Here is a 23,359-nt window from a genome sequence, read left to right on the forward strand (position 1 = left end):
AACCACCCATCCCCTTTCATTTTTTTAATATTCCCGAACTCCCACAAACCAAATATATATTTTTCTAACCCCCCTAAACATTTTTTTTTATGTTGAAAAAATACACAGTAAAAAACCCAGTGAAAAAACATCCCGCGATGAAAGGACATTGTACCCTGGCATGGATTCACATGCTCATGAATATTCCCTGGCATCAGGCCAGGAATCCTCAGTAAAAGAAAAAGTTTCACTTAAAAACTGTATTTTTCCTCTAAACCAATCACTGTCCTGTGGGTCTGACTGCCCCCAGCCACGCAAGTATCAATGTAGACCAGTCTAGGCACAGAATAACACTTATCATGTTTATTAGTTTTACTAAAGTCCACCTGTGGTAGGACTGTGGTAGACTCACTCATGGGAGTACAGGGCTCCAGCTCTTAGCTTTGGCCTGAATTACCCTAAATGTTTGGTAGCAATGGATGAGCAACCATGCTTAGTCTAGGAGGGACAAGGGCTGTAGGTAAGTATAAAGAACTCTAGGCACACCTTTACACTGTAGTTATGAATACCAAGGCGACTAACACAATATTAGACTCACAGGAAAGTAAACATAGTCACATGTATACAGTGAGACCTTTTAAGCATGACTTAAGACAATAGTAGACTTTAGATGAATACCGGTAAGTATTCAGAGTAGCAAATCAATTCTTTAACCAACATTCAGGTAAGCAACACAGATACTGGTAAGTACTTTTAGGCAGCCTGTACTTTATAAAGTTGGCCCTATCTGGAGATGAGTTTAAACGTCAGTTGGGGCACTGGGTTACCCAGGCCCATGAGTGGAAGAACAAAGAAAGTGGAGGGGAGAGTGCAAGGGGCAGGGGAGGAGTGGAAAGTGCTGAACATTGGACCAGAACAACAAAAGTAGTGCAACCAGCAGGTTGCAAGTGCAAGCGCAGACAACTGGCGTATAATAAGTGCAGGTAAGGGGATTGTAGGGTTGCAGCTACAGACCCAAGTGCAAGGCTTGCCAGGAGGCAGAGCGGATGTGCAGCTGGGTGGTCAGGGACCTGGGCACGAATTCAGAGGATAGCTAGGTGCCCAATGCAGTATCAGACAGGAGATCAGTAGGGGAGTGTAAGAGAGAAGGCAGAAGCGAAGAGGAATGTTTTGAGGTGCTCCGGAACCGAAGATAGTTCTCCTCAAGTTTCAGGGAGGCTGTTCCAGAGGGAAGCCCCAGCCGAAGAAAGATATCTACCACCAACTTGTTGCTTGGAGAAGCGACTGACACTGAGGGAGTTGGAGGTGGAGGAGTGAAGAGCTAGAGTAGGGAGGTATATCCGAAGGGAGAGTTGAAGGTATTGCGGACCCATGCCCCAGAAAGCATTGTGGACAATGCAGAGGGTCTTGAACTTTATCCTTGCAGCCACTGGGAGCCAATGAAGAGATTTCGGGGCTGGGGAGATACGATCCCTGGGCTTGAGGCCAAGTATAAGTCTTGCAGTCCTGTTCTGGATGAGTTGCAGAGGGCGGAGAGTAGAAGTAGGCAGATTTATAAAGAGGCTGTTGCAGTAGTCCAACCTAGAGAGAACCAGAGCCCTAGAGACAGTGTGCTTCTGGGGGAAGGTGAGGAAAGGAAGATTACCTCTGAGGAGGTGAAGTTGATAGTTTGACTTCTTAGAGACGTCAGAGATGTGAGGAGAAAAGGAAAGGGTGGAGACGAAGATGACCCTGAGGTTCTTAGCCTCACAGGTGGGAGCAGGAAGAGGGCTAAGGGAGGCTGGACAGAGTGACAGGAAAGGAATGTGCAGGTGTGCTGATGAGGAGGATCTCCATCTTACTGGCATTAAGGCAGAGATTGTTGGCGGCAGACACCACCTGTATTGCAGACACAGTCAGAGATGAGAGAGGGAGAAGAGGTGGCAGAGGTGAGCCTGAAAACGTGTCATCCGCATAGCACTGAATGTTAGAGCAGAGAGCGGCAATGCAGTGGGCGAGAGGTGCCAGGTATTGATTGAAAAGCCAGGGAGAGCGGTTAGACCTCTGGGGAACACCACAGGTAGAGAGTGAGATAGAGGAAAGGAAGGACCCAAGTTCGACCTGGGAGGGTCGGTTGGAGAGGAAAGAGGTCGAGCCGGGCCCAGGCCTGATCAGTGATACCCATCTTATCACGGATGCGGTTGTGCAGGATGGCATGGTTGACCGTGTCAAAGGCATAAGATAGATCGAGTAAGATGAGGACAGAGGGGAGATCAGAATCAAGGTTGGAGAGCAGGTCTTCACGGATGTTCAGGAGGGCAGTTTCCGTGCATCTGCCTGCTCTGAAGCCAGACTGATGGTCATGGAGACAACCAACAGATTCAGTGTGGCGGTTGAGCTGGGAGATGGCCAGCTTTTCCAGGAATTTGCCCAGGAAAGAAGTTATGGAGATCGGGCGATAATTAGCTGGGCAGGAGGGGTCGGCTGAGGGTTTCTTGAGAAGAAGGTGCACAAGAGTGCTTCAGGTGGGAAGGGAAGGCTCCGGTGGCAAAGGAGTGATTGCAGAAGTCGGCCAGGGCAAGAGCGAGGGTGTCAATACGGTCCTTGATGGTTTTGGAAGAACAGGGAGACTTTCATAGATTGGACTTCTCTAGAGATCTCGTCGGGGCAGAACAGAGGAAAGGAAGAGAAAGAGGAGGGAGAGGCGACTGCAGGGAAGCCAGAGGGAGCGTAGAGAGAAGCGGGAAGAGGAGGAGAAGGGGGACAGGATGTCCTGTTTTTTTTAGATGAAATGAGAAGCGAGGGCCGTGCAGTTTACCTAGGAGGGGTCACGAGAAGTAGAGACTGCAGCAGGATTGGCCAGCTCCTTGCAGATTGTATAGAGTTCGGCCGAGTTGTTAGATGCCGCAGAGGTGCAGGCTTGGATGTGGGCTCTCTTCTTAGTGCGGACAGAGAGCCGGTATTCCCTTTGGAACAGGCGGCAGGCTAGTTTGTCAGAGGCGGCACAAGATGCCAGCCATTTCCTCTCAGCCACCCTACACTTGCGTTTAAGGGTGACGAGGTCAGAGTCGTACCGGAAGTTGCACTTGGCTTTGGGCTTCAAGCGGATCCTCATGACAGGAGCAAGAACATCGAGAGTATCAGATAGAAGAGTGGAGCTTGGAAAGGGATGTGTCAGGATGTGAGTCAGCCAGAGGTGGAGGAAGGGGAGAGAAAGTGGCAGCGAAAGCCTCAACTGGCTTACGCTTCATCGGCCGGATGACCGAGAAGGTAGGTGGCAGTGCTGAAATTGGCTTGGCCGGAGGGGTAGAGAGGGAGAAATGGGAGAATAGGAGAAAGTGATCGCTCCAGGAGGAGTGGTGAGAGGGTTAGAGAGGGGGAGGGTCTGTGGAGATGAGAACATGCAGAGTGTGCCCTGCAGAGTGAGTCGGACCAGAGGGAAGAATAGAAAGAGATAGGGAATCGCAGAGGTCATGAAAGAATCCAGAGGAGGGACAGGAAGCATCCAGTTGGAAGCTGAGGTCTCCAAGGAGGAGGAGTTGAGTGGTCGAGGCCAGGTCAGCCCACTCAGAGAGGAAAGAGGTAGTCTGACCAAGTGGCCGATAGATAGTAGCAATGGTGAGAAAGTGGCCAGGAGACAGGGAGAGCCTGCAGACAAGGCATTTGAAGGAGGAGTAGGTCTGCATAGGAATGACAGAGGCAGAAATCTACTCCGGGAAGATCAAGGCTAAACCCCCACCTCGACGTTTGGATCTGGGCGCAGAGAGAATCTTGTAGCCATTAGGGAGGAGAGTGTCAAAGCTGGCTGTGAACCATGACTCAGTGAGACCGAGGACATCGCGGTTGAGTTCTTCCAGTAGGCGGCAGATGTCAGAGGAGTATTTGATGGCCGAGCGATAGTTGAGAGTGGCAATATGGGGAAGGTTGCCAACCTTGAAAGACTTCCGGGGAGGGGTTCAAATCAGAGGTAAACCCTGCAGAGGTGTAGAAGGAGCCCGAGGGGAGTGCAGAAGAGGAAGGAGGAGAGGGCAAGGTAGCCAAGGAGGAGGCAGAGGCGTTTTTGGGGGAGGAGGGGGACAAGGAAGCCGGAGAAGAGGGAAAAGCACAGCAGGCAAAGGAAGGAAGTTGATGAGGTGTGGGAAGCATCTATCAAATAGGAGAAGTTTGGCCTGAGGGCCTTCGACCAAGACGGTGCCATTCAGGTAAACATTAATGATAACCTTAGAGGATTAGAAGGGCCAGGAGGGTCTCCACCGGGTGCCACCATTAATGGGAGAAGAAGAGAAAGGAGAGAGCACAGAGACCATATGAGGAGTCCATAGGTCTGGCGAAGGAACGACAAAGAAGATGTCGGTAAGGGTCTGTCTGGAGGAAGCGCTGGTGTAGGGGTCAGCGATACAGAGACCAGGGTTAGAGACCAAGATATTCTTTTTGAATTTCTTCCTACCAGACTTGGTGAGAAGGGTAGGATAGTCAGTGAAAAAACAGTTGGAGAAGATGGGAGAAACAGAGAGCGACATAGGTGATGTGGAGGGGGAGGAAGAGCATAGCGGGGGAAGATGGGGTAGGGAGTAAGAGAAGAGAAGAAGGGGGTTGGAATCCTAGGGGAGAGCGTGGGGGGTTGCAAGCAGAAAGGGAAGAGCAAGACAGGAACAGCAGGACAGAGTAGCACAGTACAGCCAATGGGCACAGCCAAGTTAAAAGTTAGATAAGGTAGAAAGAAACACAATGCAGCGGGAATGCTGCAAAGCACAGTTCTGGACCTGATCCACTTGGCACAGTAGGCCAAATGGGTACTAGGTGTGAAGTCAACAGTAGGATGGAGGCACAGTTAAAGATGATTTTCAAGCAAACCGGTAGTTCTAAAAATGATTTTTAAGCAAACATACGCTTTTAATGCTGGAAGGGAGCACAGCTAAAAACGATTTTCAAGCAGACAGGTACTTTCAATGCAGGGTCGGGGCAACCCAAATACAATATTTTCATTTTTATTTTACACAACAGTCACAAACAATGAGGGATGGCAGAGAGATTGCAGCACTGCAGTGAAATGAGGTCAGTGGAAATGTGGAACAGGGAGTGATGGCAGACTGAGGGATCACTGTAGTACAGGGGACATCTGCCAGCAGGGCTGTGCTATGTGAATGAATGTAGAGGCACATGGAGATAGTCCTGTAGAGACGAAGCAGCCACCAGCAACAGTCAGTACTCACGTGATGGCAAGGGGGATGACACAGTCCAGAGGTGTGGGGATGTGGTGTCCCACATGATGGTGCAACTTTGCCGTTGATAGCAAGAGTGTAGGGCCCAAAAGCCCAGACCTGCCCAGACAGGAATGGACAGGAGCCTTAGATAAAGGGCCTTGGATTTTATGGGCTGGCTTCCACCTGCCGACAGAAGTCCCTTCCTTAACAGGATCTTCTGAGCCAATCGGGAGCTTGCAGCTGCAGATGGAGGGTTGCCTTTTCAATTTGTTTAGTGCTTGTTGGAAGGAGTATCAACAATAAGGGCAGTGTGGGACATCAGTAGACCCAGCATGGTGTGGGCCTTGAGAATCGAATGCAGCACTGATGCTGATTTGTTGCCTTTGTGCCGGTGCAGCAGATTCAGCGATTTCGCAACTCGGACCATTCAAGCACAAAAATAAAAAAAGTAACAATGACCTAGTGAGAGACTGCATCAAAATGCCAGTCTAGCCTTGTAATAGCACTTATCATGCTTACTTTATCATAGATGCCCATGAATGTCAACCTGCATCCCCACTACCCACCTTCTGCCCCATCAGTGCCCCGGCTTGCCACATTTTCACAAGAGCGCCACACATGCATGCACCTAACATTCCCTTGCTCATTCACACGTGCAACCAGCCACCCAAACATCATATACTCCCTCACACACCCAAACATAAACACAACCTGCATTAGATTGAATCTTACCTTCATCCCCAGTTCAGACTTTGCTCCTTGCTGCCGGCGCATCACGAAAGCCCTCTGGCTCCAGCACAGAACGAACAGGAGCCAGAAAGCAGAAAGCGCTTCCTGGTTCCTGTGCCGGAGTGCTGAAAAGTCAGTGTTCCAGGCTGTCTGGCTGTGCAGGCGCGCCCTTTATGCATATTCAGATGCACAGATTCCCAGCCGACATCCCCAATGGGCCATTCAAAGCTGCAGAAGCAAAGCTCCCTGGCATTGCGAGGTCCATTGGACATGCTTGCTGGGGAACAGTGTCGGAGGGGAAACTAACTTCCCTTTGACAGTTTAACTCGGCCAAGGAGCGCTCTGAAGCAGCTGACGGAGCGCTCTGTGTTTGCAATGTGTTGGCATGGCTCCTCCATTATGTAAACGTGAGACGGCGCCTGGTCACCCATTAGTGACGTGCCGCCCCATGACTGGGTTTTCTGTCTGTGCTAATTCCCTTTAACCTTGGAGACCCTCAGCACTTTTGCTGGACTCTGGACCTTTTTTATTTTTACTACCAGAGCGAGTGGCCCTTTTTACCACTCACTCTTTCTGTTTCACTGACTAATTCTTATTGTTTAATGGAGTCTGGTATCTGCTTTTTGCATAGTGACACACCACACCCTCTGTGCAGTGCCACTCATGTTTACATGCATTTTCTTGTGTGAACTACTGTTCCCAAGAACAGTGCAAACTTTTTTATCTTACTTAAATTTCTCTTTTGAGAGTCCAGCACACACCACCCTAAGTGGAGTGCTGGGGAGTTACATAGTAACTCATTATCCCACTTCACATGTAACCTTTTGTTACACTGACTAACTTGACTGGCTGGTGGCAGTGGTTTCTTTTTACTGCCTTTTGTGCAGGGTACTATCGGCCTGATTTCTCAGCTACAGTATAGCACCCCTGGATGACCATTTTTCCAAAATGGCCCTGTCTTTTTTTGCCATTTCCCGCTTGTCAGTTCCTTCTGGACTTTTACTCTGTTTAAACTAGGTTTGAGTCCTTTGTGTGTTTTTTCCTTTGGTTGGCTTCAGCCCTGAAGCCCACCAGGCTCCAGTGTGTCTGGAAAGGCAGGAAGTGAGGAAGGGTCCCGAAACTTGGCTCTTCTTTGTCTGTAGGTGTGCCTGACTGAAACCAGTTCTGACTGGCCGGCTGGCTGTCCTGCAGGACAGCCACTCCCCAGGTGATTGACAGCCCCAGGGCTGTGAATAAATGGAATTTTGCATAAAAGGTGAGGATTTTGGGACTATGGACAGCCAACCACTGGAAAAAGACATCAGACGGGTATGAGCAGAGACGCCAGCAGCACCTTCCAGGACCGCAGACGCACCGGTGAAGCCTTACAGCTGTGCTGACCCAGTTTTCGCTTCGACAGGGAAGATCCGTGCAGGATGACTTCCTCCCTCAGGCTGGTGGGACTAACTAGCCTTGAGGCTGGCTTCATTTTGGCTCATCCCCCGATTTACTGCGACTTTCTTAGGCTTCAGAATCCCAATGCTCGCCTACCTCTGACCATCAAGTGCACAGTCTTCGAAAACAAATCCTGCCAAAACTATGTGAGCATCCTTGCTGACCTCCAGAAGCAGACATTCTTCATCCAGATTCCCCTCACCAGAGTCCAAGACCGAGGAAAATCCAACCAGAGGTATTTGTTCCTTCTTGGCACAGAGAAAAAGGTGCCAAAACCACAAAGAGCCGCTGCATCTAGTGGAATCCATTGCTGCTGAGTCCTTCTCCAGAGCTCTGCCGCAGAAGCCTGCCAGACACCTCTGTAACCTCTTTCGTCACCACGGCCAAGGAGCAGGAACAAGGGTCTGCATCACTGCATCAGGATGGAATCCAGCTGGAACCTCTTCTTCAATTCTAAGGTACTGTGGGACTTGGGGTGTAACTACCTTTTGGTGGTAGTACTTCCTTGCTTTGGAAGTATTATTTTGACCCATCTACAGTTGACCTCAACTCACCTGTGCAGGCCTTCCAGCTTGTACTCCATCAGGTAGGCTGCGAATTTCCAAAGAATTCCTGACTGTTTATCAATTTCTATGAAAAGCTGCATCAGAACTGGAACTGTCAAATTGACTTTGGCTGTCCTGGTTTCCTAAAAGCTCCTCTTCTGAACCCGGCTGGCTTTGGCAGTGCGTGTTCCCTCACAGGTTTTAATTGTTAACATTATTATTGCTGAGATAACAGACTGGCTGCATCACTCGTGGAGAAACTATCTGTTGAAACAGTTGCTAAAGTGTGTTCTATCTAACTCTATTTTCTGAGGCTTGTGGCATCTGCTTAGCTCACGTGCTGTGCATGGGCCGACATCTAGTGGAAGCTGCAGAGTATTAGTTGTTGTTTTCGAAATTCGAAAAAAAGGGACGTTGACAGGGCATGCCAGTAATACTATCCCTAGTGTGATGTCCACTGTACCATGGTCCTTCAGGTGTCAATGTCCCTCAGATTGTTTTTTTTCCGCCATCGTGGACGGACGCTGTTTTGCGGAGTTCTCCTTTCGGCATAACGCCAGTGATTTATACAAATTAGAGATAGTTTCTCTTCCTATCCTTCATATCTTCCATCACCGACTATCGATACCATCCAACAGCGGTATAGAAAACGACCATCGAAGACTCGGAGGATCCGTCCGGCCTTGGAGGGCCGCTTCGGCCCACACAAATGTATTTACCCCCTTTCATACATTATTCTCACCTAGCTGCTGTTTCATTTTTATTATGGATATAACCCCTTTCAAGTTCTGCCCTAAGTGCAACAAAAAATTCCTGTGGGTCGACAACACCTGGTGTGCAACCTTTGTCTCCCTCGGGATCACGTTGAAGGGACCTGTCGAACCTGTAAACTCTTTAAACACAAGACGTTAAAGGACCGTTTCAACAAGCGCTGGGCCCACCGCTATGCAGGCCAAGGCCACCATGGACGTGGAGGCGACTTGCAGCAACGCCGTGTTTTCTGACGGCGAAGGCGATGGAGATACTTTGGTTTCCCAAGCGCAAGCCCCTGACCCCAACAGACAGGCCGGCAGCCTTGTTACGGGGATGACACCCAGCGACATCGGCGCTCACACAGCCCCGTACACTAAGCACACACCCAAGGGCCGAACTCGACATGCTCGTCGAACAAAGGTGCACGCAAGACTTCTAGGAAGAGGTCCACCAAATCCCTGTCCTCTGGGCCCGCCCTCGAGGTCCTGATTGCCACATGACCGCCCCCGACCATCAAAAGACACCACAGACGTCGTGACTAAATCCATTCCCAAACGTCGCACATCAGTAGACAAGACTTCGGATCTTTCCACATCCGATGTTTGACGTTCTTCGTCAAACGGCAAAAAGTCCTATACAGCTGGGATTAGCCCATTTGGTTAAAAAACATGTCCCAGAGAGCCTAATAAAGGGGAAAGAGTCCAAGAAAATGTCTTCTAAGACCCCTCCTAGGGAAAGGTCCCCACACAACGAAAAGGATTAACAAGTACAGGATTCCTTGTCAACAGCTCTAAAGAAAAAGGGCCAGCATTCACCTCAAATCCCAGTCAAAGATCAGGGGTTTCAATTGGACCCTATGTACATTCCTAGCTCTGCCCAATGGTCATGTGAGGATATTGATAGGGTCATGAGATGGATGACCTTTATGGCAAACTTTTTTGAAAAGAACCAAATTCTTTCCAGTGTCCTCAAAACACCCCACCCACAGCAGCTGCCTCTAGTTCTCAGGCCCCTGTATCTGCAACTGCTTCTCAGCCCCCCTCAAAGAGGTCTCGTCCTGATAACCTGACTATTCCATCACAGCAAGACCCTCCAGTCATTGACCCGAGGACCTCCATGTAACTCAAGAGGCCGCAGATCCCTACTATGGTGATGATGATGAAGAGCCAGACATGTATAACATGGACTCTCCCATCAACCACGATCTTCTGTGGCAGATTCGCCTATGCATAACCAGCCACTACAAAACAACATGCTAATCAAGACAGCTGAGCACTTCCAGATAAAAACGCAGGAGACTCAACAAGACAAGGACTCTGTTGACGACATTTTAGGGGATGAGAAGGCTGTCACGCAGTACATTCGCATCCTGCAGTCTAATCAGCGAAAGATACAACCCTCACTGGAAACTCCTAACCATACTCGGGCAGTTAATCCCTGCTCTCTCGGATCTCTCTATATCGGGGGCCAGCTCAAACCTGACTCTATTGTAGTTAAAACAACAAGGAGGAGAGCAGGAACACCCCTAGCCTCTTCTGAGGCACCCCGATAAGGAGAGTAAGAAGCTGTACACGATGGGGAGGAAAGTGGCCTCTTCGGCTGCCTTTCAAACACGGATAGCTAATAATACCACTCTTGTGGCGATTTATAACTGCCATAAATGGGATGAGGTATCAGCTTTACTATCATCAGCCGCTGAACTCATTAAGACACAATTGGCCCTTGTGGCTGCAGAAGGCTGGGCAGTTTCAGGCTGCATTTTAAAGAGTAACCTGGACGCCGCTGACAACGCAGGCAGGATTATTGCAGATGGAACAATTATTAAGTGTCATGCTTGGCTATGCCAGTCCGGCTTCAATCAAGAGAGGCAACACACTTCTTAATATGCCCATTGAGTCCAACATACTCTTTGGAAAGGCCGTTGAAGATGCCCTGAAAACTGCTAAAGAGGAATACGACACACTAAAGTCATTGGGTCAGCTAACTAATAAACCCACTGGCCAGAGAGGCAATAGTCATTTTCGTCACTCACGTGGACAAAATTTACAGAGCGGTTCAGGCTACAATCCGAATCGGGGAGCGTCCTGGGGCAACAATCAAGGCCAAGCCTCACAATGTTGCCAAAGGGGGCAGCGCCGATCCCGCTGTCGGGGGAGGTCCTCTTCGTCTAGAGGTGAGGCCACACCTCCACAACAGTGACTACACGCTTCAGGTGCCCTCCCATACTTCTCCAGTAGGAAGGCGTATTTCAAACTTCACCCAAGCATGGGAGGGAATCACCTCAGACAAATGGGTGCTATCTAGTGTACCGTGCGGTTATTGTGTGAAGCTAATCCAGCGACCCTGGAACCATCCCCCGCGCCAAAAGACTCCCTCGAAGGAAGAACAACGCAGTCTTCTCGAGGAAATCGCAACGCTGCTCCAAAAGGACGCCATAGAAGTTGTCCCGGCGAACCAGGTAAACAAGTGTATTTATCCAACCTACTTCCTTGTGCCAAAAAAAGATTGAACAATGCGCCCATTATTAGACCTTTGCCCTGCACAACACCTATATGTCAAGCCACAAAAATTCTGCATGACTACGCTACAAGAAGTAATCCCTCTGTTAAAACGGGGATTACATGGCAACATTGGATATGAAAGATGCTTATTTTCATATTTCAATGTTCCCAGCGCACAGAAGATTCTTGCGGTTCAAGATAGCGAACCAGCACTACCAATTCAAGGTGCTACCCTTCGGAATAGCATCCGCACCAAGGGTATTTACCAAGGTACTGGCAGTGGTGGCAGCGCACCTGCGCAAGGAGGCAATCCCAGTGTACCCTTACCTGGACGACTGGCTGATTACAGGGGAGACTCCCCAGATTGGCAGGCAAAACATTCAAAGAACTATCAACCTTCTCTTTCAATTGGGCTGCTCCATAAATGAGAAAAAGTCAAGTCTAGTGCCGAGCACAACCAAACAGTTCCTAAGAGCTGTAATAGACTCGAAGGAGTGGTTAGTCTTTTCATCAGACTTAAGGGTCTGAAATATGTCACTGCAAATACCTCATTATCAGGCCGGCAGTCAGATAAGTGTATGCAAAGCTGTGTGTTTGCTAGGCATGATGGCATCTTGCATTTACCTGGTACCACGTGCGCACCTGCGAATGTGACCCATGCAGGAGTGGTTGGCGAAACAGTGGTCTCAGGCAAGCAATCAGTGGGACGTTCTAGGGGTCGTTTCGCCAACACTAGTACAAAACCACTGGTGGACAAGAGAATTTTTTAAAGGGAAAACCCTTCCACGATCCAGAAGTGCAGGCGATTGTCAAGACAGACGCCTCACTCGCCGGGTGGGGGGCTCACCACCTTCATCACACAGCACAAGGTTTATGGACTCATGCTACGATGCAGAACGACATAAATCTGCTGGAACTTCTGGCGGTGTTCAAGGCCCTTCAGGCATTCGAGACACACCTAGAAAACTAGTCTGTGTAAGTCCTCACCGACAGCACTACGGCAATGTTTTACATCAACAAACAGGAGGGCACACGTTCTCCAAATCTGTCCAAGTTAGCACAACAAATTTGGAAATGGGCACTGAAACTGAAAATATTTCTGTCATCACTGCACGTTCCAGGGGAACTCGACTCTCTGGCAGACTCAGTGAGCAGAGATCCCCTACCAGAGGACCATGAGTGGCAACTAGACACAAAGGTCGTAGACCACCTCTTCTCTCAATGGGGTTTCCCCACAATAGACTTGTTAGCTACAAGCGAAAACAGACAATCCCCAGACTTCGTGCCCAGGTTCCCCCAGCCAGCCTCCAAGGGGAACGCCCTATGGATGAACTGGTCTGGGAAATTTTCTTACGCTCCCCCAAAACTCCCCCCAACCCTGACTCCTCGCATGAACAAAGTGGTAAACAAGATCCACAGGGAACAAATGACGCTGATCCTAGTTGCTCCTATGTGGGCAAGACAACCATGGTATCCACATCTGCGCAAACCGGCGATGTGCGATCCCATAAAACTCCCTTGCCAAACCAACCTACTCACTCAACACTGGGGATTAACAGTGCACCCACAACCTCACTTGATGAACTTGGCAGCGTGGCTCCTGAAGTCAGAGTTCGGACATCTTAACCTACCACAGAGGTGCCTGGATATCCTCAAGGAGGCACGAAAGGCAAACACTAGACACTGTTATTTTGACAAGTGGAGGAGATTTGTAATTTGGTGCCAGGCTAAACAAATAAACCCCATAGAATGTACCCCATTCCACATTCTTAACTATAATGTTAACAGTCTCGCGAGGATAGCTCAGTAGGCAACGTGCTCGCCTGGGAAGCAAGACGATACGGAGCACCACAGGTTCGATCCCTGGGTCTGCGCTTAGAAACCTCTGGGTATTAAGCGCGTTATAAATAACCTATCATATCATATGCTCCACTTGCTAGACACAGTGTTTGTTAGTATTCAACTCGTTAAAGGTCCACCTGGCGGCTTTGTCGGCTTACACAACCTCCCATAACAAGGTTTTGTGGTGGAAGGTGCCGGTCATCAAGGCATTCATGGAGAGAGTAAAGAGAATCCACCCTCCAATCTCAAACCCGCCGCCAGGAAGGGATCTTAATGTAGTACTCGCTAAGCTCATGGGACTCCCTTTCGAACCAATGCACAAGTCAAGTCTTAAACACCTGACCTACAAGAATGCCTTGTTAGTGGCTATTACTTCCATAAGAAGAGTTAGTGAATTACAAGTGTTGTCAGTGCAGGATCATTTCTTTGTCATACACAAGGACAAGCTGGTTTTACATACTCATCCTAGGTTCTCTCCTAAATTAATCTCAAAATTTCACGTGAACCAGTCTATCGAGCTTCCGGCCTTCTTCCAGAACCCCAAAAGCTCCCTGAGGTAAAACTCCACACCCTAGTTGTAAGGAGGGTGGTTCAGTATTATGTAAACAAGACCAGACCGCTAAGGAAGACAGACCAACTGTTTGTCTCCGTAGCTCCAGGCATTGAAGGAGACTGCATTTCCAAGAATGCCATGTCCATGGATAGTCAGATGCAAACAACTGTGCTATTCCCTATCAAACAAAACGCTGCCTTTCACGCCAAGAGCTCACTCCACAAGGAGCACAGGAGCTACTCTGGCTTTTATTGCAAATGTCCCCTTAGACCGCATTTGCAAAGCAGCTACATGGAGCTCAGTACACACTTTCACTCAGCAATTCTGCATTGGCACACATTCCAAGACAGAAACACAGGTGGGACAAGCGGTTCTAAGACATCTGTTCACCCATGAACCTTCTCACAACCCACCACCTTCTCCTAACACTGCTCGCTAATCTATGCACAGCATGTGATCTAAACAGATTCCACAAGCCTCAGAAGGGATGCATTACTCAACGTAATCGTATTTCTGATGCTTGTATCTGCTTAGATTCACATGCACCCACCCTTCCTCCCCACGGAGAGAAGGCGCATGGTTGTACCTCATGACAGAAACAAAAAAATCTGAGGGACCTCGACGCGTGAAGGACCATGGCTACATTGAACGTCACACTAGGGATAGTATTTCTGGCACGCCCTGTCAACGTCACTTTTTGAATTTTGGAAAAAAAAACTGTAATACTCTGCAGCTTCCACTAGATGTCGGTCTATGCACAGCATGTGAATCTAAGCAGATACAAGCATCAGAAATACGACGGTGAGTAATGTATCCCCTATGGCTATTACTGACCTTTATTGATGTCACTCCATGTGCTGCACTGTATAGCATAGAAAGAAATTACTCGCCTGCATTATTGTTTCTGAAATAACATTATTCAGTCTCCCATTGAATGTTATTATTGGTTACTGCTTTTTAGTGCGATTCATTTGCCTTGTGTGTCTGTATATATAAATAATTTAATATAACTCTAAGCGTGTAAGTGTTTACTTGTAGCCTTGTGTTTACTAATTTCATTGTGCTACTCTACAGCTCACATTACCCCTTCTAAGATAATCCTGGCTGCTCAGCCACTCTACTGACTTGTGTAGTACAGGCCTATATTAAGTTGGGTCTATAATACCAAGAGAAGTCTTGTGAAGTCCCGCACCAGCTGGACTTTACAAAATCTTACCTAACAATGCCTGACCACTTTTCATCTCATCACACATCTGTGATCTAATTTCTTTTACTCTTTCTGCAGGCAGAAAATTCAGCTCTCGCCCTTGCCAATGAGAACCAGAGAGAAGCCTATGAGCGCTGCCTGGATGAGGTACTGGGACCAGTCTGGGCTAAAGCCTTACTGTACTGATCATGATCATTTGTGAAAGGAGGTTGTTGGCTGGTGGGTTGCTGGATTATAGTGCAAGGGAAGGGTCTACACTTGTGTTGGTAGTGTGATGTCGCTCCATGCAGTGTGAACTTTAATTAAAACGTTTTGTAATTGTTTCTAATTCTCTTTACTCTCATCTTTAGGTTGCAAACCATGTTGTTCAGGCGCTACTAAACCAGAAGGTAATTTGTGACCCGAGGTTTAAGTTACCATTACTCCTTGCCTTTTGTTAGTTTGGGGATGGTTGGTAAGGAGCAATGAGAAGCAAGGTTTACCCTTGTCCTGACACTCCATCTCAACACTGAGGAGGCCTCCTCCTCTCAGACCCAGGCCACTGCCAGCTCCCCCAGTTGTACTGCTTGGACTGTGGTTTGTCACCATTATTGTAGCAAAATACATTTGAGGCATTTTATTTATTTATTTATTTATTTATTGGACAGTTGTGGGGTGCCTATACAACAGGTGTTTCAATGCGCCACAAGACAAATTGGGAAGGGGGACAAGCGAGATACAATAACTGTCGTAGTAGGACTTGTGAGATTCGGATTGTGCAAATGCTGAACATGACGTTTCAGGGAAAAGGGAGGAGTGGGCAAAGTGCAGGTCTGACCGATAAGAGCTAAAGTGGGAAGGAAGGTGAAGGGGGAAGTGCAGGTGTTACAAGGAGGCCCAAGGGCATGCACCATGGAGAGCAGGTAAGCACCTGTTTAAAAGGAGGGGAGGAGCGTGGGAGGACTGGGCGAAAGTGCGTCTGGGACCCTGTAATACTCAGAGGGAACCAAGTAGCCAGTCATAGTGTGGCGGGGTTTAGCATGGGAGAGGGCTAGAGAAGGAGGAGGAGAAAAGGAAAGTATTAAGGAGCTTTCGGAACATAAGGAGAGCCGGCTCAAGCCTGAGAGGGGAAGGAAGACCATTCCAGAGGGTGGCTTCTGCAGAGGAGAGACATGTACCACCCACCCCCCTCTTTACTCATCCTCTCCTTTCTCCCCATCAAACACCAATCCATTTTTGAGTGTACTTACCAGTGCCCTGACATGCTGCACAAAAGACATGTGTGGTTGTTTTCCTGTGAAGTAGACTAAGGTGTGCGTCCCATATTGCTCATTGCAATGGTATTTTGTGTTCTCTCCTCCAGGACCTGCGCGAGGAATGTCTCAAGCTGAAGAAGAAAGTTCTAGACCTGGAGAGACAGAACAGAACGCTGAGCGACCTCTTCCAACAAAAACTTCAGCTCTCCTCAGTGGCTGTGCCTCAGGTAAGGCCAGGGCACCCTGAAAAGATGTTCTGTTTCTAGATTTCCAAATGCAATGGTTCCCATTTTAACTGCACAATATAAACCTCTGTTGAGAATACTAGTGGTTTTGTGCAGGCAGTCCAATGCACTCTTACGTAAAAAGGCTAAACCAGTATTTGTGTTTTACATCCTTCATGGTACCTTTTGAAAACCTTATGGTGCTAGGGGTGGTGTGAGACCACAGTCCCCAAGCTCATATATATTCCATATGGGTTGGTTATTGTTGATTCAGAAATCTTTTGTTATCCATTTCTTTCTGCTAACTTTGCTAGTCCCTAGACATTTTGCTGTATTTTTGGAGTCCCGACTTCTTTTTGTCAGCAGTGTGACTTTAGAAAAAGTCTCACTGAAGACTGAAACTACATTTTTTATAATTTAGTGGTGCCCATAAGGCTTCTCCAGCATGGATAGTGTAAAGTGCCCAATTGAGCCCTCTACCCAGAACATGTCAGTCGTATGCCTGTGACACCTGTGTACTTCTAGTTTGGTTGTACCATTTGTGCAGCCTTTTTTTTTTTTCAAATTTCAGTTTTATTAGTTTTCAAAAGGTAGAAGTCTGGCAATCATTTACAAGCATTTTCCACCAACAAGACAGATAAAAATTATTACAAAAAGAGCAACTGTGTATAGAACATATAAAGTCTTTGCAGAACACATAGATTTCCAATAGCAACGTCCAAACCAATTGCCTACACCCCACCCCCTCCCCCTAATCGCCGTCTGACGGGCTAGAAGAAACCAGATGTTACCTTAGAACCATTTTCATATACATAACATAGGACACATGAGCACAAAATGACCTGTGAATTCGACATAGCAGACAACGTGAACCATTGCATAGATTGTCTCTGAGTGTAGTAACGCTTTGCACACATTCTGTTTGTGACATATTTAGCACGAAATTCAGACCATGCATTCTCAACTGTGGTGCGATCCCCATGTGGGGCCGCAGTCAGATTGTCCATTCTGTATATGTTCAGTACAACACCCAACCACTCAGTTTTGCTAGGGAGCTTAGGTCTCTTCCAAGCCATGGTGAGACAGGCTCTTGCGGCCATAAGGAGGCCTTGTATCATTTTGGTTGCTTTCAAGGTCGTGTCGTCCGTTTCAACCAGGCCGAACAGAATCAGCAGTGGTTGTTTCTCCCATACATCCTCATCTAATTCCTTGATCCAGCTGAGAACCTCTGACCAGTAAGCTTGGACCACCTCACATCCCCACCACATATACCAATAGTCTGCTCGCTTCCCACAACCCCTCCAGCAGTGTGGGCTTACCCCTTGATACATTTTAGCCAGTCGGATCGGATCATACTGCCATCTATACATCATCTTGATGGCATGCAATTTGTATTGGCAGGATATAGATGATTTCGCCGTTCGTCTACAAATTTGTGGCCATACTTTTTGTGAGATCTGCCTGCCCATATCTGATTCCCATCTGTTCTTGAGTGTGAGGGATGGTGTAATATCGACCTCAATCAACGCCGGGTACATTGCACTAATTAAACCTCTTCGTTCAGGTGTCGAGAATTCTCTCGAACTGGGTGAGGTCCCTTTTGTAGCTGATCTTTCCATATCGCCCTTGTCATCACTCCCTTGAGTCTGAAGACCGATAGCGGGCCTATGCCAAGTGCCTCCTGAAGCTCCTGAATAGTAATGAAGGTGCCATTCCTCCAGTGTTAACCAGCCCTTTCCAATCCTGCGTCATACCAGGTCTCAAAGCTCCCTGGGTCCGGGATTGCATCCCGGATCCCTGGCGACCAGAGGTGTCCCAACGGGGAGGGCCATGTTGTAACTCCCACCATTCTCTTGCCTGGCTTCCATATTGCCCATATTGTTCCAATAATGGGGTGATTTTTGACACTATTACGTAGCTGGGGACCCGGAACCCATAGCCATTCACCCAGAATGAAAGGGCGGAGATGGTAATTGTCCAAGGCTATCCATTGCGGTTCTGACTGCTGCCTGACATGCGGAACAGGTACACGCAGCTGGGCTGCCCTATAATATGTTTCTATGTCCGGGAGGTCTACCCCTGCATTGTCTTTTCAAAAGCTGGAGCAAAGATCTGGGGACTCTTGGCTTTTGATTTTGCCACAGGAAGGTTAAAAGGGACTTTCTAGTATCCATAAAGTATTCTTGGGGCATTTTGATGGGGAGCATTTGGAACAAGTAGAGTATTTTGGGGAGAATCTCCATTTTTATTGCATTTAAACGGCCCACCTCGTATAGGGAATCCAAGTTGCGTGTAACATTGATGCCTAGGTATCGGAGTGTGGAGAGGCTGACCTTTACTCCTAGAGGGGCAAAGCATTCCGTCTCAGAGTCTCTACTTTTATCAATTGGGAGGAGGATAGACTTTCCAGTATTGATTTTCAGGCCGGCCAGTTCGCCATATTCTTCGATTATATCGATCGCAACTGGGACAGAATTTAGGGGATCAGCTAGATGTAATAAGATGTCAGCGTAGAGGCCTAGTTTATACTCACAATCACCCACTATGATTCCCTTAACTTTACCATCATTCCTTAACCTCTGAGCCAGCGGCTCAAGGGACAGTACAAATAGTATTGCCGACAGTGGGCAGCCTTGCCTTGTTCCCCTTTCCAAGGGAAACCAGCGTGAGTAGCCTCCGTTCACTGCCACTGACGTTGTGGGGTATGTGTACAGTGCTTTGATGGCGCGGCAGGGCTTCGGCCCGAGCACGTTCAAGACCAAAACCCTTTCTAAGAAGTCCCATGACACCCTATCAAAGGCCTTCTCGGCATCCAATGACAGAAGAGACGGATCCCCTCCCATTCCCTGTGCTTCATGAATTAAGTGAAGTGTTTTCCTCATGGTATCCGCACCCTGTCTCCCAATAACGAAGCCAACTTGATCGGAGTGTATTAGCCGAGGTAAGTGCAATTCGAGCCGGGCCGCAATTACTCTAGCATATATCTTAGCATCAATGTTGAGAAGAGAGACGGGGCGATAGGAGCTACAATATTTGGGGTCTCTACCCTCCTTTGGAATGACAGCGAGCAGGGCCTGAGAGAAGGATGGGGGGGGGGCTTGGCCTGTGTCAAAGATGTGATTGAACAAGGATGCAAGGAAGGGGGCAATGATTGCGGAGAATGTCTTATAAAAGCCAGGCGTGAAACCATCATCCCCAGGGGCCTTTCCCGTCTTCAGGTGTTTTATGGCTTCCGTGACTTCCTCTTCTGGGAGTGGTGTGTCTAAGGATTCGGCCTTCATGGATGTGAGCGTGGGGATCTGCACTTCTTTGAGGTATGTGTCAATACTCTCGGGAGGAGGGGGAGGGAGGTTACATGTATATAAGTCTTCGTAAAAGAAGGCTAATGCTTCTTGTATGCCTTCGGGGGATGTTACTATCATGTCTGTGAGGGTGCCGTCAGTCCTCTCTTTTTTCATAATACTTTTGTTTGAGGTATTGTAGGGTTTGAGCTGTTTTGCCCACGATCAGTATATTCAGCTCCTCTCTGAGCTGTTTAGATTCAGCAAGATACTTGGGTCTCTCACATGGGGAGGACTCTGCCAACTTTTGGGCTGTAGAGAGCTTCTCCCTAATATCCTTTTCTATCAGGGCACATTCTCTTTTTTTTCGGGCCCCTTCCCTAATGAGCACCCCCCTCCAAGTGGCCTTGGCTGCTTCCCATACGGACGTTTTCCCAATCTCTCCCGTGTCATTAGTGGCAAAGAATTGTTCGATCTCAGTTTCAAGAGTTTCTTTGAAAACCGAGTCAGCCCATAAGGAGTCATTACATCTCCATTTAGTATTCCGAGGGGCCTGGTCGTTCCAGCATATATCCACCGTAACCATGTCGTGATCCGACCATGCCGTGGGGTGTATATTTGCGGTGCGAAGTATTCGCAGGAGGCCATCGGAGAGGAAAATGTAGTCAATACGTGTGAGCGTGTCATGAGGGAGGGAGTGAAAAGTGGAGCCCCGATCCGCTGGGTGCAAATGGCGCCAACTGTCAGTGAGGCCATATAGGTCCAGGGTTACTTTGATTTCAGCTTCATCTCGGGAGGTGGGTGGGTCTTGTGCATCGGATCTAGTCTATCCATAGAGCTGTCCATCCACGTATTAAAATCTCCACCTAGAGCTATGTGTCCCTTGGCCATGCTAAAAACCTCCTCAGTGATTTTGTGGAGGGACCTATTCTGCCCTTGGTTAGGTGCGTAGAGCGTGGCAAGGGTGACAATTGGGCCTCGAATGTTTCCCACAACCACAAGAGCCCTTCCTTCCTTGTCTGACCAAGTCTCAAGAGTCGACATCTGAAGGCCTCTGCGAATTAGAATCCCCACTCCCGCCTTTTTTGAGATACCCTAGCTCCAGTAGGAAGGGCCTACCTCATGTGATGGAATCACCCTCTCCTCCCCCCTTTGGTATCATGTCTCCTGCAGAAAAAGAATATCTACGTTTGACCTCTTGAATTCTCTGGCCACCATGGATCGCTTCGTGGGGGAGTTTAATCCCTTCACATTAAGTGTGCATATTCGTAGTGTGTCGTTAGAGAATATAGGTGACATCTTGAGCGTCGTGTGAGTGCTTAAGCGACCATGTCGTCTGCATCATGGTCCGTGTCGTGTTCGATAATGCAATGTATGGTTCATTTCTCGTGAGTCTGGTCTCTGCGAGTCCTGAAGAGGCCAAGGGATGGCCCTTCCACTTGGCACTTTGACCCTTCATGGTCCCATTTAGTGTTCTTCCGCCCCCCAGGTCCGTCTTCTCATGGATCATATGTCTTCTTCCCAGCCCACCCTTTCCTCCCCCAACCCCCCCCCCCCCAACATTCAGCGTCCGACCCGTCCAGGTTGACATCACCCAGTCGGCCTCGGACCACCAATGGAAACCGCGAAACAAGCGGTCCTATCCTAATGTAAACATATTTAACATGGAGCCCCCAACCGTGTATTCTTAACCCCGCAAAAGCAACTTACAAGTATTAATTCTGACCCCCTTCTTAGGTATCGTTCCAGTGTCCGTTTTACCCCACATTTCCACCAAGGCACCCTAAACATGCAGGTCCCAGTTTGTCGATTGTGTAACAAAAATTAAACAATTAGGTCTAAAGTCTGACCCTCGGGTCGGGTGCACCATTGGCGCATGCTGAGCATGAGCTCCCCCATCCGTCATACCGAAAACCCTCCACTTTCTCGCAGGCGGCGCCCGAGCGCTCCACTTCATCCATACCGCTCACCCCATTGTTCCTTTGCCATGTGTGGCTTAACGTGACAGCCTGGAATCCGGGTTAATGTTGCATGTCTTGTGAATTGTTCATTCTCTGGAATTTTCTGGATCCCTGAATCCTCCTGCGCCGCGGGCCCATAGCGCCTTAGTGCGCCACTCGCCCTCCCCTCCTTTTGATTCAGCAAGGGAGGATCCTTCTCCCTGGGGACCCAACAGGTCCGCTATACAGTCCACAATGTCCTTTTCCAAAACAAGTTTCATTGTCGAGGCCTCCCACTCAAAGTTGAGTGAGAACGGATAACCGCACCGGTACCTGATATCTTTGTCCTTCAGCATCCTTGTAATTGGGGAGCATTTCTTCCTCATTGCCAACGTGAGCGATGATAAGTCCTGGTAGATTGAGATGTTCGCTTCGCCCAGTGCGTGTCTGGCCTTTTCTAGGATCCTAGCTCTGTCCGCGTAATTATGAAAACGAGCCAGTACTGATCTCGGACCTCCTGGTCTGCCTCCAGCCCTATGGATGCGGTCAATTTTGGGTTCATCCACTAATTCATCCCTAAATAGGAGCTTCAGAATGGTGTGTAGGGTCTGTTTTAGGTCAAGGTTGGTTTCGCCTTCCTTTTTGGGCACGCCGAACACGAATGTTACGTTGCTCCCTGTTTTTGAGATCATCAACCTTTAGGCGTATTTCCTCTTCCCTGTGTTCTATTTCTGCAATGCAGTGGTACATTTGTGCCTCCAACGTGTTCAGAGAGGTTTAGTTGTGCTCGACTTGTTCCAGCCTGTCGTCCATTTTGTCCATTTTGTCCATTCTTTGTGTGATTTTATCTATTTTGCTGCCTATATCTGCTATCATGCTTCTCATCTCGGTAAGCAGGTCAGCAACATCCGCCTTGGTGGCAGCGGCGTCAGATCCTGCAGTCAACATCTTGGACTCGGCGGGTGGCCTCAGGGATTTGTGGGTTGGTGTAAACCTATATTTCGCCAATTTGCCCTTAAGGTCCATGGGTGGCGGGACCTCGGTGGTGAGGTGTGTGGGTCTCGGCTATACACAGATAGCCCTGCCGGAATGGTCTATTGAGAAGTATACGCTTGTGTATACTGGCTTTGTCCTCCAGTGGTGAAGCGTGACGGGGGGATGTTATTAAAAGCTCCGTTAACAGATAGCCTCTCTTGATTGCCCTTCGGTTCTTCCTGCTTTATCCAACTGGGGAGCTTCCCGGGGTGTAGGACATCATGAGGCTCTGGGACTGTTCCAAAGGAAGAGAGATCAGTTTGAGGCCTGCGCAGCCCACCCCAGGCGGGGTGCCGGGGTACTGTTCCTGGGTCTGGTAAGTTCAGGAGTATGTGTGGGTTCCGAGGAGGGCACACGCCCTGACAGACAGGGGCCCAACCCTCAAACTTTTGTGGCCTGGTTAAGATCTTCTAGCACCCTTAATAGGACCCGAGGCACATTGGCTTGCTCATTCTCTCCGGGGTCCAGGTGCCCTGTGCAGCCCCCAAGCCAAGTTGCGACTCGGGAGAGGGCCCGCCGCCTTCCCTGTTCGTGATGCAGGAGGAGAGTCCACACGTGAAAAGCCGGGACAACTCGAGCGGATGGAGCCGGCCGTCTCCTTCTAAAGTGACCGGGGCACGCGCTCGTACATGAAGCGACAGCGGAGACCGCGTAAACTGGGCCTGCTCCACAGCAGTCCTCCCACGGGCGCACCCGGTGCCCGATGGTGCCCCCTCCGGGTCCCCGGCTCACGGAGGTGGGGGAGTGTGTACCTGTGTGTTTGTACTTGTCGGTTGGCCCTGGCAGCAGTGTGCGTCGCTGAATCCCCCCCCCCTGGTTCCGCGCGTATCACGGCACTGCGATTGCTGGTGGGCGCGGCGGGATCTCGCAGGCCTTCTATGGCTTCGCGCGCCCAATCTTGCAGAGGGGGTTTCTCCA

The 23,359-nt window shown here is 48.9% G+C and overlaps 1 protein-coding gene across 5 annotated transcripts in view; it reads left to right on the forward strand.

The window, feature by feature from the left end:
* Window positions 1–23,359, forward strand: part of NCKAP5L (NCK associated protein 5 like) — a 534,672-nt gene that overhangs the window by 225,453 nt on the left and 285,860 nt on the right. For all 5 annotated transcript variants that reach the window (XM_069653864.1, XM_069653865.1, XM_069653863.1 and 2 more), the window contains 3 exons: window positions 14,809–14,873; window positions 15,077–15,115; window positions 16,069–16,188. In XM_069653864.1, the coding sequence (XP_069509965.1) occupies window positions 14,809–14,873; window positions 15,077–15,115; window positions 16,069–16,188 (224 nt within the window). The remainder of the gene's footprint in view (window positions 1–14,808; window positions 14,874–15,076; window positions 15,116–16,068; window positions 16,189–23,359) is intronic.

This window comes from Ambystoma mexicanum, chromosome 3q, assembly GCF_040938575.1.
Source record: "Ambystoma mexicanum isolate Mex_15411 chromosome 3q, UKY_AmexF1_1, whole genome shotgun sequence".
NCBI classification, from domain to species: Eukaryota; Metazoa; Chordata; class Amphibia; order Caudata; family Ambystomatidae; genus Ambystoma; species Ambystoma mexicanum.